General features: G+C 43.3%; 2 protein-coding genes and 1 long non-coding RNA gene across 12 annotated transcripts in view; 2 read left to right on the top strand and 1 right to left on the bottom strand.

Annotated features, from left to right (window-relative positions):
• Positions 1–475: 475 nt before the first annotated feature.
• On the bottom strand, positions 476–2,653 carry LOC126987659 (uncharacterized). The gene is made up of 3 exons (XR_007741070.1): positions 2,557–2,653; positions 2,144–2,239; positions 476–1,456 (listed from the first exon to the last, which is right to left on the bottom strand). It is a non-coding gene; the product is annotated as an uncharacterized LOC126987659 (long non-coding RNA).
• Positions 2,654–6,260: 3,607 nt separating this feature from the next.
• Positions 6,261–7,644, top strand: LOC126987658 (uncharacterized). The gene is made up of 3 exons (XM_050844788.1): positions 6,261–6,370; positions 6,523–6,648; positions 7,011–7,644. Exons 1-3 carry the CDS (start codon positions 6,331–6,333, stop codon positions 7,310–7,312), a joined length of 468 nt encoding a protein of 155 aa, XP_050700745.1. The 5' UTR covers positions 6,261–6,330; the 3' UTR covers positions 7,313–7,644.
• Positions 7,645–11,367: 3,723 nt separating this feature from the next.
• LOC126987801 (protein PALS2-like) overlaps positions 11,368–17,514 on the top strand; it is a 43,461-nt gene continuing 37,314 nt past the window's right edge. For 8 of the 10 annotated variants that reach the window (XM_050845148.1, XM_050845146.1, XM_050845147.1 and 5 more), the window contains exons 1-2: positions 11,374–12,866; positions 16,282–16,448. In XM_050845148.1, the coding sequence (XP_050701105.1) occupies positions 12,770–12,866; positions 16,282–16,448 (264 nt within the window). In that variant the 5' untranslated portion in view covers positions 11,374–12,769. Of the gene's footprint in view, positions 12,867–16,281; positions 16,449–17,514 lie in introns of all 10 variants that reach the window. The other 2 variants (XM_050845151.1, XM_050845152.1) reach the window with 2 other exon arrangements.

Below are 17,514 nucleotides of genomic sequence, written 5' to 3'. Positions count from 1 at the left end.
GCTGCGCCCCCCTCGACCCCCCCTAATAACCAGGGGGGGCTACGCCCCTCCCTGGACCCCCCCCTCATGTATATGTGACTTATTTCAGCGAGGAGGTATTTCTCGCAACACCCGCTGCAGCCTCGCCGCGGCCAGCAGAGGAGGCGACGCGCTTTCGTAAACATTATCCCATATTTTCAAGAGTAAAAAAAAAGTCCTTGAATTGGATTTTCAAAGCGTTTCCATGACTGCTGAAGGTTTGCAAACGGAAAAGATCCATAAATTGTATATAATACTGAATATTACGACTTTTTAAAGTTTGAATTCCTTCAGTAATAGATAGGAAGAAAATAACTTTAAAGGCAAATAACTCAAAAACTGTTAATTTCTCCAAAAAAATAATGTGATATTCTGATTCTACGGACAAAAATACATAGAAAAATCTATATTAAAATTACTTTTAGCGCTGTACGCCAAACGGAAAAGACCCCATAAGAATTGGGAGCTTGAGGACCCAGTAACTTGGAGGGACAGAGGGGCAGAATCAGCTGTAGAATATATATATCATGGCAAGTGAGGCAGTGGAGAAAAGAGATTGTAGGATATTTGGGAGGAGGAGGTAGATATATCAGGCCATGTAATGATAGGTGTGACGTGGAAAAGGAGGGAGGGACCTAGGTAAAACAATAGGTTAGCTACCATCTCAAAGTTCGAGGTTAAACTAACATGTATTTCCTAGTTAACAAAAAATGAAGTAAGGATGAATTATAATGTCATGCTGTCTATTTAATTCTCTCTCGTGGGAACTGTTGGAGACGCTGGTTACACAAATTAATGGATTGGAAGGATCATGGTGGATATGTTTATGGGAGCTTCCTTGCGCACGGGCACTGGCCTTATGCATGCTCCAACGATTTTGTTTATTCGAATGGACTCAGGCTTCCTCACCACCACCTACCTGTCCGGGGAAAAGTCTGGCATGGCTACAGCACAGCTCCAAATGGAAGGAAAAAAAAAAGCAGGCAACAAGCATGTATGACGGCTTTCAACAAATGTGCCAAGAGCGACTTAAAGGATGCTATATTATTAACATTAGGTTCACATCCATTTTATGCACGACTGAATATATATTTCTCAACGCCAAACACGGGACATGATACTGGACATTTTTAAAGTCTTTATTGAAACGAAGACAAATAGCAAGTACAAGACACCAGCACAAATAGGTACAAGAGCATGTTTTCTAACGCCACTGTGGAGCCGCCGCAGGAGACGTTCTCAGGGTAGTCGCAGGGGTAGTGGGCGGCGGCGGTGCGGGCGTCGTAGACCGTCTCGTCGGGGCAGCGGCGGACGACGGCCACGCCATCGCGACACTCATAGAAGCGGTAGCGGGGGCAGAAGAGGTCGTCTGGGTAAGGGAGGTGGTGAGGGTACGGCCCCAGGCACTGTGCCGAAGGATGGGGTGGAGGCGTGGGCGCTTGGTGGTGGGGAGGATAAGGGCATCGGTTAGTTGCACGCCGCCAGCATCAAGTCCGTCTTCATATCATTCCATCTGCCCTACACCACCCAGAGATATCATGGCGTCTAACTATAGTCGTATCCAATTACAGTCTGTTTTTTCCCTTTGAGAGAGAGAGAGAGAGAGAGAGAGAGAGAGAGAGAGAGAGAGAGAGAGAGAGAGAGAGAGAGAGAGAGAGAGAGAGAGAGAGAATATATATATATATATATATATATATATATATATATATATATATATATATATATCTCTATATATATATATATATATATATATATATATATATATATATATATATATATATATATATATATATATATATATATATATATATATATATATATATATATATATATATATATATATATATATATATACACACACACACACACACACACACACACACACACACGCAAGAGACAAAGAGTACAGTGTATCTCCTAAGATGGGGATTTCAGCGAAAAAAAAACGCGCCCCAAATTTAAAGTCAAACAATTCTAGATCGTCGCCAAAATTAGATGAAAAATAAAATGCACAGATATATTTAGTGATAGCATAGCAATGTTATTAAGTCTTTTCCAGAAACTTAGGATAGAGATAGTAGGAGCTGAGCAGAGTCGGAAGGGAAGAGTAACGATGATTACATACCGGGGCTAGGAGCAGGAGTGGGACCCTTGGGACCAGGGTAAAACCTGTCGTCCGGCGACCCGGGGCGTTTAGATTCTGCTGTGATGACAGGGGTGTCTGTTTTTTATTTGTGTGTGTGTGTGTGTGTGTGTCAGAGAAGGAGAGAGGGGGAGGCAAAGATTAAAAAAATATTAACAGTTGGTAACAAAAAGCACAACAAATTCATACAACACAACAACAACAACAACAACTGGAATGACAGCGACTCCAAACACACGCTCCACAACTGTACCATCCTCGTACGACAAAACTCGTGACGTACCATTCCAAGTAACAGGCAAGGCACACTCGAGCCTACAACATAAATGCATGTATAGACAGCACGCACTATTCAACAATACAAACGAACAAAGTAGCTACATAGGAAGACTCACGGCAGAGGAGGGTTATGAACGCGAACACCAACCCCTTCATCCTTCCTCGATGGGCAAACACAACACACTGATGACTGAGGAGGCGAACTGTTTGCCGAGGCTCCCACGAGTGTTATTTATACCCACGAGTTTCATTATATGAGTCACCCTCTCCCCAGACTTCAAACATTCTCCCCACACAACAACACACACACGCACACACACACACACACACAGACACACACACGTTACATACCTCTCCCCCACACACATAACATCCCCTCCTCAAACACACACACACACACACACACACATATTTCAAACATTCTCCCTAAACAACACACACACACACACACACACTCGTCGATATAAATCTAAGTGGATACATTGTCTATGAAACGTGTTTGTCATTTTTGAGGATACTATTATAGAGTTGAGAGAGAAGGATGCATCATAAGAAGATAAGTAGGTACCATACGGCCTCCCTCCCCCTTTAATATGTGAAATGATGCAGCTGTGGTCATGAGAAGTGTGAAATATGCTTTGAAATTCTATAGACATATAATCAGATGATTTATAAAATATCAAGTGTGACAGTAAAGAAATGACTGCTGCCTAATTATAGTGAAAACGAGGCTTTTTTTTTTAGTACTCAGAAGCTGTTTTTGAGATACATCTACATAGGCGGGATAGAAAATAAAGAGTTAATACCAGACTGGCGCGCAGAGACGGAAATTCCACTTTGTCTCCGAAACCAAGAACATTCATGCTGAAAGCGCTGCATAATGCCTTGCGTTCGTGCCTCTCAATGCTGAGTTTAGACTTTACAGTGAATGGGTGACAGTTCATTTTTACGCTTGAAACATTCATGAAAGGCGCGAAATAATCCTTGTATATTTTTGTGTGTGTTTGTGTGTGATTTTTGTCAATACGTCTTGATCGCCTTTAACACCATCATTAACATCTTATTTTTCATATTCACTTCTTCTTCTCATTATTATTATTATTATTATTATTATTATTATTATTATTATTATTATTATTATTATTATTATTATTATTATTATTATTATTATTATTATTATTATTATTATTATTATTATTATTATTATTATTATTATTATTATTATTATTATTATTATTATTATTATTATTATTATTATTATTATTATTATTATTATTATTATTATTATTATTAACATTAAGTTTTAGCTGTTCCAAGTATCCACTTTTTTTTTTTTACATCTTTTTTACATCATGTTTATACCTCACAGGGAAGTCAGGTCAACAGGTAATTACCCGCGATGGATGACAGACAGGCTAAACACTGAAATAGGAAGGAAAAGAGGACTATATGTTTGAATTAAAAGTGGGGAAACTTACCTAAGGGATAGTTACAACGATTTAGCAAGAGCAGTAAAGTAAAACACACGTATGGCAAAACGTAATTATGAGATTAGAATTGCCAGGGAAGCAAAGACCAATCCAAAGGGCTTCTTTCAGCTTTATAAGACCAAGGTTAGGGGTAAGATAGGGCCGCTTAAGTCAGGAGAATCACTGATCGATAGTGATGAGGAAATGAGCGAGGCGTTAAATAGATATTTCTTAACTGTATTTACCAAGGAAAGATTAGATGATATACCTCAGGGAGAACAGATCTACAGGGGAGAAGAGGTAGAAGAGTTAACCGACATCAACATAAGTAGGGAGCTCGTGATTAGACAGATAGATAGACTTGAAGTCACTAAGGCGCCAGGGCCAGATGAACTTTTCCCCAGGGTAATAAAGGAATGCGAAACTGAAATAAGTGGGCAGTTAACAGAAGTATTTAGGAAGTCACTAGACACAGGGGTGGTGCCTGTTTCATGGAGGCAGGCACACGTTATTCCAATATTTAAGAAGGGAGACAAATCTTCTATGGAGAACTATTGGCCGATTAGTTTGACGTCAGTTATAGGTAAAATGATTGAGTCAATAATAGCTGATAGCATTAGGGACCATATAGACAGACATAGTTTAATTCACGACTCACAGCATGGGTTTATTAAAGGAAAGTCGCGCCTCACTAATCTTATATCCTTTTACAATAGAGTATACGAGGCAGCTGACAATGATGAGAGCTATGATGTGGTTTATCTTGATTTTAGTAAGGCCTTCGATAAGGTACCTCACCAGAGACTGTTAAATAAAGTCAGGGCTCATGGGATAAGAGGGAAGGTATTTGATTGGATTAAGGCGTGGATTAGCGACAGGAAACAGAGGGTTACCATTAACGGTAAAAAATCCGAATGGGGTAATGTTACCAGTGGGGTTCCTCAAGGTTCAGTTTTAGGCCCGCTTTTATTCATTATCTACATCAGTGACATAGACAATGGGATAACTAGTGACATAGGTAAATTTGCAGATGACACCAAAATAGGACGCACTATTAGGACGGGAGGATGCTAGAGCACTGCAGGAGGATCTCAACAAACTGTCAGCTTGGTCAGAGAAATGGCAGATGAATTTTAACATCACCAAGTGTAGCGTACTTAGTGTAGGAACACGCAACCCATTACACGGGTATAGTTTAGACTCCACAGCGATAGGCAGGTCTGAGTGTGAAAGGGATTTGGGAGTGTTAGTGAACTCTGACCTAAAACTAAGGAAGCAATGTATTAGTGCGAGGAATAGGGCTAACAGGGTATTAGGCTTTATTAAGAAGACGGTAACCAACAGGAGTGCAGAGGTCATCCTCAGACTCTATTTAGCGTTAGTTAGGCCACACTTAGATTATGCTGTCCAGTTTTGGTGCCCACACTACAGAATGGACATCAACTTGCTAGAATCAGTTCAGAGGAGGATGACCAAGATGATTCAGGGGCTGAGGAACCTCCCATATCAAAATAGGCTGAAACATCTAAACTTACATTCACTAGAGAGACGAAGAGTGCGGGGAGATCTGATAGAAGTATTCAAATGGGTCAAGGGTTACAACAAAGGCGATATAAGTAAAGTACTGAGAATTAGCCAGCAGGATATAACTCGCAGTAATGGATTTAAATTAGAAAAGTATAGATTTAGGAGAGATATAGGCAAGCATTGGTTTAGTAATAGGGTGGTGGGGGAATGAAATAGACTCAGCAATCACATAGTTAGTGCAGGGACGATAGCTTGTTTTAACCTCTTCAGTACCATGACGCAGTATATGAGTCATTTCATCTCTCGAACCATATCCTAGAGACGCTGTATGTGCGTCATGGTCATTGGACTATTCTACCTAGTCTAAAAAAAGGAAACCATGGCATGGTTGTGTTTTGTCTGCTTGTATTGAAGGGGTTAAGAGTAGACTGGATAGCTACATGGACGAGGACGACAGGTCTCAGTGAGGTGTGGGTGCAGTAAGGTGACAGGGTACTGGTGCGTGCCTAGTACCGCCGGTATAACGAGGATCAAGCCTCTACCTGTAACCCTGTAACTACATCTCACCCATCGTGAGTAGTGGGGGGGATTCTGGAGCTGCCTTGTGTAAGCCACCCGGCCTCTTGCAGTTTCCCTATGTTCTTATGTTCTCATGTTCTTATGTTCTTAAAGTGTGTGTGTGTGTGTGTGTGTGTGTGTGTGTGTGTGTGTGTGTGTGTGTGTGTGTGTGTGTGTGTGTGTGTGTGTGTGTGTGTGTGTGTTTAGGGCGAAAAAATCGTAGAAAGAGTTAACTTAGTCTTAGGGAAACTCGCGGGTATATAACACTCGTGGAAGCCTTCTTAAGCAGTTCGGTTCCTCAGTCCTCATTGCGCTGTGGCTGCCTGCCGAGGGAGGATGAGGGCGCTGGTGCTCGTGGTCATAAGCCTCCTCTTTCGTGAGTATTCATATGTAGATACATCGATCGTTAGTACTTCTGTATGTTAGATATGGCATGATGTGTATACATGCACAATGCACATATACTATAGACTTGTGTGTGCTTTGCCTGTTAGTTGCAATGGGATATCACGAGTTTTGTTACACTAGAATGGGAGTGTGCAGGTGTGCAGCGGATGTTTGGAGACAAGGCTGCCCGCGAGGGTTCCCCGGACGGCAGGGCTCACATTGGTCCTGACGGCGCCCCGGGTCCTGTTGGGCCTCCCGTCACTCTAGGTATGCAATCTTTGTTTTTTTTTTCCCTCTAATTGCTAGTGCTCATGGCTTCCCTTTATATATTTTTTGCAGCATAAAGTCACTCGAGAAAAATAACATTCCTTAAATTTATAATAAAGTCGTTACACATGGATACACACGGGTTTTAGGAGACTACAAGAGGCAAGACGGCCAACCAAAGAAAGCAGACTAGGATACGAGAATATATTGTTAGATGCATGATATGTCTGGGTGGTGCGGGACAGGCGGAACGAAATGAAGAAAGACAGGCTCGCTACTGACCTAATGTAACTAACCGGTCTTATTCCCCTACTCCCCCTGCACACCCACCCACACGCCCTCGCCTTCACCCCCTCCTTCAGCACCAGCCCCACAACCACATGAGTGCCAGGGGCCGTTCCCTCACCACCTCCCTGACCCGACCGACGACCACTGCCGCGGCTTTTACCAGTGTCGCGATGGCGTGGCCGTCCTCCGCCGCTGCCCTGACGAGATGCTCTACGATATCAGCACCGCCGCCGCCCACTACCCTTGCGACTACCCCGAGAACGTCTCCTGCGGCAGTACCATTCCTCTATCCCCGCCTCGCAGTAAGAAGGACAGCGAGAGGGACAAGCCATCGAAGGTGTTCAATTTTTATACGTACGTGACAAACCATTGGTAGGCTCGCCACGACACTGCCGCCGCCGAGGCTCTCCTGTGTGGCGGTGTTGGTAAGACTGTTGCGTCTGCTGGTCATATGGGTTTCGTCTGCTGTGCTGCTGCATTTCAATAGAGGAGTTAATAAAAGGGTCAGGAAAATGTTATGTGCTTATTGTTAAAAAAGATATATTCATGCTGGCAGGATGCAAATAGGATGTTGATGTTTATACTACTACTACTACTACTACTACTACTACTACTAATAATAATAATAATAATAATAATAATAATAACAATAATAACGATAATAATAATAATGGTAATGATGATAATTTTAATAAGGAAGAACAAACAATAAACAACTGACAAATTTTACATAACAAGTGAAATGTGGCATGGTGTATCCTTAGAGTTATAATATAGCGAGAAAATAATAGTGGACCCTCGTGTTTTCATTCTCTGTCGCTGGGGCAAGAGACCGAGCAGTGTGCGTTTGAACGGTAACACAAGTAATTTAAGGCTAAAACAACCATACTTGAACCCTTCGCGACACAGCGCAAGAACAGGTTTATCTGGACAGACTGAACATATATTTAAAGAACGGTTTGAACAGTCTTAAATATTATACCGAGAAAAGAAGAAAAAAATCTGATGATATATAATGGAACAATAACAAAGGTGTATAGCCCAAATTATACAGGTAAAGATCTCCCCTTAAACTTGAGCACCAAAAGTACTACGTGAATATGCAAGTTTCAAGGATTTATATTAATAGAAAAAAAATCATAAAAAGAAGTAACGTGAGATCAAATGTCATGCAACACACACACACACACACACACACACACACACACACACACACACACACACACACACACACACTATTTATAACTCTGACGCAAGTGTTCCTGAGGGTGAGCAGTCCTTCCCCTCTCCCCCTCCCCCCCCCAGCACATACAGTCCCTACATGTGTATTCGAAACACCACACAATTAAAGTTCCAACACACATTCTTGCCACACATCGCAAGAAGGAAAATAAACACATACGTTCGTTATAGACAACCGTTATAAGATTCAAGACTAAAAATGAATAAAGTTTCATAGCACTAGCAATAAGAATGATAAATAACTCGTGAATATATAAAGCGAGTCTATGCAGGAATGTTCTTTTAAACGGCATTCAGGGGCGTACTTTAAGACACCATCGCTTCTCACAACTATTTCTAAAGGTCAAAGAGGGGATCAATCTGATTTTCATGAGTGTTTCTTTAGGTTCACGGCACAGAAGAAGGGTCAAACTACCACCAGGGTCATAACACTACCCCTGGAAAGGCCTACAGCTCTTACGAAAGCCATGTCAAATATGTGAATTTGGGCGACGAAATGTTTTAAAAAACGACCCTCAGTCTTACGTACTGTACATTACCGGAAAGTACCCTGTATACACTCTCTGATCCATTCGTGCGATGTTGGTTCAGTGCAAATCATGTGTGGACCCGATAACAGTGTGTGGACCCGTTAAAAAAAGTGCGTGGACCCGATAACAGTGTGTGGACCCGATAACAAAGTGTGTGGACCCGATAACAAAGTATGTGGACCCGATAACAAAGTATGTGGACCCGATAACAAAGTATGTGGACCCGATAACAAAGTGTGTGGACCCGATAACAAAGTATGTGGACCCGATAACAAAGTATGTGGACCCGATAACAAAGTATGTGGACCCGATAACAAAGTGTGTGGACCCGATAACAAAGTATGTGGACCCGATAACAAAGTATGTGGACCCGATAACAAAGTATGTGGACCCGATAACAAAGTATGTGGACCCGATAAAAATATGTGGACCCGATAAAAATATGTGGACCCGATAAAAAAATGTGGACCCGATAAAAAAATGTGGACCCGATAACAAAGTATGTGGACCCGATAACAAAGTGTGGACCCGTTAAGTCTTGATCGTTTTGCTTTTCTTGTCATGAGGAAACGATGGACTTTGAAGGATACAAAAAAAATAACCTTTGATCAATCGGTGCGTTGTTGTTGTCTTAGTGTGCGAACGAAGCTGTAACGTTACCGATCTTGCTCTTTGTGTGCATGGGAAAAGGGAGACAGTTATGGGTCACCTAAAGCCCACGCGCAGAAATAAGGGGTCTAATAATGAGTTTAGTCATAATGGATCACTGCATCATTTCATTTATAAACGTTCCTCAAACACGCCAGTTAAAACAAACGTTTCTCTCGCAGCGTACAATAATGCAAAGTAATACCGCTGTTGTGCTGTGCGAGTCTTGTGTTTCCGGCTCAAATTAATAAGCAGAGAAACTTTACGTGAGATGAAACGCAGAAATAGACGAGTTTATCTTATTCCTTTATTCCTCGCTCACTCACGGTTCTGTCAGTGTTATTCAGCCCAACGGTATGTCCTCGCGGGAGTCTTGAGGATGCCATGATACGAGAAATATAAATAATGGATCAGTTTCATCGCTCAGTAAATTTGAATGAAAGGCCAAAATCCCAGAAATCCTCCTCCTCCTCATCATCATCAGTTCAAGAGTTACTAGAGTTACCAACAACGAGGAATGACATTTACAAGCCACTCAAATTCAGGGAACAGAAAGAGCTGCCAAATATAGAGTTCCCGGTAAAGCGTGTTCATTTTGTTTAAACCTGAAACGTTCATTATTTCGACTGTATCTGTAACTCCCTCCTTTCAAGCTATCCTGAGCCTGTGTGAGATGATGAAAAACTGATGTAAACAAAAACCTGCATGGAAATCGCTGGAAAATGACTTAGGCGATTATTTTATGAGGGTGACGATATGCCCCTTTCAACAGGTGCCATATCCATGAGATGTTAGCTATCAATGGAGATACAATATACGTTTCTAGTAAGGAAAAGCATGTAGGTCTGTGGCATCAGCTGCATGACTTTCTGTACCTCCTAATCCGAGTGTAAGACAGCCGAGAGCCTTGGCAGAGAGAGCCGCCCTGGACAGTCCGACTCCCTGGCGACAAGGATGAGGACCAGAAAAGTCGTCTTCGCTTCCCTCCCGACTTATATTGGTAAGTAGCTACGTGTCGGGGATCAACGCGGTGAGCTGCCTTGACGCTGCCGAGTGATGTTGCTGTTGCTGTTGTGGATGTTTTTGTTTTCTTGTTCTTGTTCTTCTTCTTATTAGTTGCTGTTGTTGTTGCTGCTGCTGTGTGTATTAACAGTAGCAGGGGATATACGTAAAATAACAGGTTTTTAATTGAATCATGTGTGTGTGTGTGTGTGTGTGTGTGTGTGTGTGTGTGTGTGTGTGTGTGTGTGTGTGTGTGTGTGTGTGTACTCTCGCGCAGAACAGCAACACAAACAACAACAAAACCGAAGTATACGAAGGGTCACACAACTTCTGAACATTACTTTTAACTCCATTTTTTTATCACTATTTATCTCTCTCTTTAAATTATTAGAGTATTTTCCTCGCTCTCTGATGTTAACGTTTTGGTATATTTTTTTCATCTTCATTACGTTGCTACATTCCTATTAGTGCATAAACATAATATATGCAAGTCCCAAATGCAACTCAAATGCTGTAGCTGCAATGCGGGTTAAGTGTCTCTCTCTCTCTCTCTCTCTCTCTCTCTCTCTCTCTCTCTCTCTCTCTCTCTCTCTCTCTCTCCCGAGCTTAATGGACAAGAATTATACCATTGTAATTTTTTTGTTAATATGTAAATCAATCAATCAATCTCTCTCTCTCTCTCTCTCTCTCTCTCTCTCTCTCTCTCTCTCTCTCTCTCTCTCTCTCTCTGATCCCTGCTGGCACTCCCTATCACTCACTTCCGGGCCACATGACCAATAACGCACGCACGTCAAAATGTAGCGGAACTAACAGCCTTTTCCGGGAAGGACCCAAAATACTACACAACACTCGTAACTACACCGTGCAACCCTCGTACACAGACGCCGAAAAAGAGGAGGCAGGGGCGAGGGAAAGGAAATAAACAGTAACATGGATGAAAGGAGGAATAGCTGTGCAGATTATGTAACGTAAACAGAATAACAGTGAAGGAGAGAGAGAGGGAGAGAAAGAAAGGTGCAGACTCCAGACGGATCAAAATCTCTCTCGTCTTGAATTTCGTCTCTGCGGCCGTCGTCTGCTGCCACGGTCGCTAACTCTCACGATCTCCACGCCTCGATAGAAGACACAGAAACGCACCCGGCAAAGAACAATAGCTAAATCACCCTTATAATAACCCCATGTGCCTAACGATCTATATCAAAAGCATAGTCACATGGAAACGAACGAGGGTCAGTCCGTAGCGTTAAGAGGAGTGAGAGTTAGGAGTGAGCGTGGGAGTGGGCGGAGGACGACGGGACAGGCCGCCCAGTGTTGTCTCACGAGTCTGATCATTCACTCTACCTGGAATCCGTGTCTTCCCTCTGCCCTCCCTCAGATAACGCACCCGACGCCTCTGTAAGCCACGTGCAGCTCTCCCGTGCTCAGGGCGGGAGTAACACCAGTCAACACGCCCGTGGTTCTGGGTGCTACCACGAAAGGTTGATCAGGGCACCCCAATACCTGTCACCGATGTAATGATGCGCCGATAAATATTAGGAAAGGAGATAAACCGCAGAGACAGGCCGCCCGGCGAGGAGAGGCTCATGTGACGGCGAGGTAACAGTGCCATGGGGTCTCCGGGTCGGCCCACCAGCGTTTACGTGCGGTGACAAATCAATACGGGGCCTTAACACGCGTGACAAGAGTCCTCCAGCCACGAGGGTAAGGAGCGGCGGGGATGGCAGCAGCACCAGCACAACACGAGAGCGAGAGGATGCTGGCGAGGTTATCTTGAGCATCACCAAAAATCAATAGCCGCAACAACACCAGCAGCAGCAGCAGCAGAGCGGACCCGGCTTTTGGGGCCATATGGCTGGTGGTGGGCCGGCGTGAGGGTGGCAGGGAGGGAGGCGCTGCTTGCAACAACGACACACTACCCCTCTCCAACTGGACGTGACAACCGGCTCCGTGGCAGTCTGGCCGGCACTTCAGGCACACGAAAGGGAGACCGAGAGACGGTTCTTTGTTTTTTTCATCAAGCGAGACAAACCATCCTTGGACCAGGTGTACTGCGTCTCTTCAAGTTATAAAGGACAGTGGTAATGGAAGAGTGACAGGGAGTGATAATTACTGAAGTGCTGAAGTATAGATCTGGAAACGCTTCTACAAACCACGCTGCACCTGTGACATGTGTTCCAATTATTATTTTTTCGAAGGGGAAGCGATTTGTAACCAAGTAATGTTCGTCTGAGTATAAACACATGCTGGATACATCATTAGCAACACCCTGGGGAAAAAAATAACATACGAGAACAGAAATAATAGTGAAAAGTGAGAAAACGTGACGCAGAGCCATCGTATAAAGAGCGCCGTTAGTGTGATGAGGCAGACTCGTCGAAGCGTTAGCCTGCAGGGGAGGTGAAGCCAGCAGGATGGTGGTGCTGAACAGGGAGCAGGACCGCGCCCTCCTGCTGCAGTCGCTGGAGGCTGTGCCCGTGGCTAGCAAGACACAGCAGCAGCAACAGCAAGGTGGCGAAACAGCAGCTGTTTCATAATTATCTCACCGCATGATTTTTTTTCTTTTTCTCTCCTTTCTGATCTTGTTTCTTGTTTTTCCTGTGATTGCATTGCCGAAGTAGCCTTAAAATTTGCATGCTTTCTTTTTCTCTACTTTCTTTCTTCTTTCTTATCTTGTTTCTTGTTTTTCCTGTGATTGCATTGTGAAAGTAGCCTTATAAATTGCATGCTTTCTTTTTCTCTCCTTTTCTTTCTTTTTTCTTGTTTCTTGTTTTTCCTGTGATTACATTGTGAAAGTAGCCTTAAAATTTGCATGCTTTCTTTTTCTCTCCGTTTCTTTCTTCTTTCTTATCTTGTTTCTTGTTTTTCCTGTGATTGCATTGCGAAAGTAGCCTTAAAATTTGCATGCTTTCTTTTTCTCTCCTTTCTTTCTTCTTTCCTTTATTCCTTATCCTTTCTTCTTTCTTTTCTTTACTAATCATTTCTTCTTTTCCTGTGACTGAAGTGTAGAAAGAGTCTTATATATCTAATTGCCTGACTCATTTTTCTCCCCTTTCTCTCTTTCCTTTATTCCTTATTTCTTCTGTGGCTGGATTGTGGAAGTGGTCTCGTGTAGCTAATTATAGAGCTAACATTTTTTCCTTCTGGTGTCAACTGTAACATTAGCTCCCTCTACGCCTCTCATGTACACCATTCCTCTGTTCCATTGCAAGCTCTCCACACCTCAACCACCACTCAGACATACGTGGTAGCAGATGGCGTGACCTCACATCCCTACTCTTACCACCATTTCTTTTGTTAATCTTGCTGTTCATTGGATTACCTTGGTGTTTATGGACTGTGATGTGGATTGCACTTTCGTTTTCTTTCTGCTCGTTTCCAGCATTTCATATGGAGGGAATTCTTGTCATATCTCTCGCCTCTATGTTAGATGCTCTTAACTTGGGGATTTTATATATTTTTTATAATTTTCAAGTAGTTATAATATACATCTACCTCCTTAAGTAGTTAGTGAGTAGCGGTTAGCAGGCTTTTTTCTCCTCACCTCAACCTCAACCTCCCTTTCTCCTTCCTTTGTGTGGTTCTATATGCCCGTGGCTTGTGCATCTTATATATTTTTTCTCATTTTCAAGTAGTTATAATATACATCTAGCTCCATAATTTTACCTTCTTTTACATGAGTAGCGGTTAGCAGGCTTTTTTCTCCTCACCTCACCCTCAACCTCCCTTTCTCCTTCCTTTGTGTGCTTCTATATGCCCTTAGCTTGTGCATCTTATATATTTTTTCTCATTTTCAAGTAGTTATAATATACATCTAGCTCCATAATTTTACCTTCTTTTGCAAGAGTAGCGGTTAGCAGGCTTTTTCCTCCTCACCTCATCCTCAACCTCCCTTCCTCCTTCCTTTGTGTGGTTCTATATGCCCGTGGCTTGTGCATCTTATATATTTTTTCTCATTTTCAAGTAGTTATAATATACATCTAGCTCCATAATTTTACCTTCTTTTACATGAGTAGCGGTTAGCAGGCTTTTTTCTCCTCACCTCAACCTCAACCTCCCTTCCTCCTTCCTTTGTGTGGTTCTATAATGCCCTTGGCTTGTGCATCTTATATATTTTTTCTCATTTTCAAGTAGTTATAATATACATCTAGCTCCATAATTTTACCTTCTTTTACATGAGTAGCGGTTAGCAGGCTTTTTCCTCCTCACCTCACCCTCAACCTCCCTTTCTCCTTCCTTTGTGTGGTTCTATATGCCCTTAACTTGTGCATCTTGTATATTTTTCTTATTTTCAAGTAGTTATAATATACATCTAGCTGCTTAATTTTACCTTCTTTTACATGAGTAGCGGTTAGCAGGCTTTTTCCTCCTCACCTCACCCTCAACCTCCCTTCCTCCTTCCTTTGTGTGCTTCTATATGCTCTTAACTTGTGCATCTTATATATTTTTCTCATTTTCAAGTAGTTATAATATACATCTAGCTCCATAATTTTACCTTCTTTTACATGAGTAGCGGTTAGCAGGCTTTTTCCTCCTCACCTCACCCTCAACCTCCTTTCCTCCTTCCTTTGTGTGTTTCTATATGCTAAACAAAAGGATACCAGGCACACGTTAAACACTTTCTTTCACGTCACTCGAATTTCAAACTCACATTCTCCTCCTCACCTCACCCTCAACCTCCCTTCCTCCTTCTTCCTTTGTGTGTTTCTATATGCTAAACAAAAGGATACCAGGCACACGTTAAACTTTTTCACGTCACTGGAACTTAAAACTCACATTCTCCCTTTCACCCTCTTCCTCACCTCCCCTCTTTGTGTGTCTCTGTGTGCTTCCGTAAGTAAAGATATATGGAACAATGATCCTTCCCTCATGAATACGCATAACTTAGAAATAATTAACAGACCTTTTAAATGCGTAGATACTCTCACCATAGTCATCTCGTCCATTTTATGCCGCCTAAGTATTACTCTAACTCAAGTTTAGGATTACAAGGTATGCGACTGTACTCACGACAACTCAAGGAAAGAAAAGGCAGATACGAGGTGTTATAACCATACGTGGAAGTGAGTGAGGGAAGCGGATATGCGTGCAGGGAAATGACCAAGCTCCTCGTCTTCCCCCATGTGACTGAGCTCCCCTTCCTCGCCTCCCCGACCTCATCATGACAGAACCCCCTCCTCGCCTTCCCCCTTGTGACTGACCTCCCCTTCCTCGCCTCCCCGACCCCATTATGACAGAACCCCCTCCTCGCCTCCCCCATTGTGACTGAGCTCCCCTTCCTCGCCTCCCCGACCCCATCATGACAGAACCCCCTCCTCGCCTCCCACCATGTGACTGAGCTCCCCTTCCTCGCCTCCCCGACCCCATCATGACAGAACCCCCTCCTCGCCTCCCTCCTTGTGACTGAGCTCCCCTTCCTCGCCTCCCCGACCCCATCATGACAGAACCCCCTCCTCGCCTACCCCATTGTGACTAGACTCCCCCTTCCTCCCCTCCCCATTATTACCATACTCCCTTTCGTCCCCTCCCCATCCCTTTTCTCTATGATCAAACTCCCTTTCGTCCCAACCCTATTATGACCAAACTCCCTCTTGTCCCCTCCCCAATCCCACTATGACCAAACTCCCCAATGTTCGCCTCCCCAGTGTAACCAAACTCCTCCCTCGTTCCCTCCCCAATCCCACTATGACCAAACTCCCCACTTTTCGCCTTTCCATTGTGGCCCAACTCCCCACTCCTCCCCTCCTTATCGTGACCAAAAACTCCCCTTCTTCCCCTCCCCATTATGACAAAACCCCTTCGTCGCCTCCCCTCTGTGACTAACCTCCTTGTAACTAAACTATCCCTCGTTATCGCCTCTTGCAGTCTCCCTATGTTCTTATGTTCCCCATTATACCTAACCTCCCCTTCGTCACCCCCCCTCCAGTGTCGGGTGGGGGGCAAAAAGGGTCCAGCGGGTGTCATGTGGAGGAAGCTGGACCCGGACCCGCGACCAGCAGCAAGGACGCGGAGCCATCATGTACCCTGGACCCCACCGACCTGTTCTTCCTCCGCGGTCTCATGGATTCGCCCATCATGAAGGCGCTCATCAAGGTAGGCGTTATTAGTAAGACGTATCGTGTGTATTGGGTGTTATCTTCGAGTTGGGTTCCGTTGTGGTTTTCCTTTTTTTTTTTTAACTTTCCTTTCGTTCTTTTTTTTTCTTTTCGTTTTCTCTGTTGTACTGTTTCTTTCTTCTTCTTTTTATTTTTCTTTCTTCTTCTTCTTCTTGTTTTTGTTTTGTTTTTGTTCGTGTTCTTGTTCTTGTTCTTGTTCTCTCTCTCTCTCTCCCTCTCTCCCTGTCATGTACTCGTCTCTATGGAAGGTGATCACGTAATCTCTGTATTCATTAACCTATATTCTAAGCACATTATAACGTCACGCGATCGTTTTTCTCCCTCCTTTTCACCCTCATTCTCATCCTTCTTCCTTCTCCCTTGACTCACCTGTAATGGACACACTCATCTAGGTAAAGTTTAACTCGTGTTGCGTATACCTCATCATCATCAGACATTAATAGTCCACTAGAACACAAAGACATTTCCCAACTGTTTTCACATCTCTTGACTAATGCTTGGACACTATATTATACCCACACCCACATAGTAATAGATGGACACTATCACCCACACCCACACAGTAATAGATGGACACTAACACCCACACCCACACAGTAATACATGAACACTAACAACCACACCCACACAGTAATAGATGGACACTATCACCCACACCCACATAGTAATAGATGGACACTAACACCCACACCCACACAGTAATAGATGGACACTAACACCCACACCCACACAGTAATAGATGGGCCACTAACACACCCCTGCAAAGATTCTAATTTCACCTTCACACCTGGTTCGCTGTCTGTTTACCCGGTTTTCTTTTTCTATTCATGGGTTGCAACTGTGATACTTTGGTTGTCCATATGTTTTCACTTCTGCGCATATGGTCAGACCAAGCCACCTACTCACTTTACATTGACATACGAACATCTTCAACCTTTATCCGTAACCAATTATTTTCGTTTCTTATAATCATTTTCATGCTGTAGTAAAATTGGTGACATATGCTAAGCTGCGCGTGGCCTTGGTGCTCATCTTCGTCTCAT

Source organism: Eriocheir sinensis, chromosome 66, assembly GCF_024679095.1.
Source record: "Eriocheir sinensis breed Jianghai 21 chromosome 66, ASM2467909v1, whole genome shotgun sequence".
Taxonomy (NCBI): Eukaryota; Metazoa; Arthropoda; class Malacostraca; order Decapoda; family Varunidae; genus Eriocheir; species Eriocheir sinensis.
This window is presented reverse-complemented; position numbering and strand designations above follow the sequence as displayed.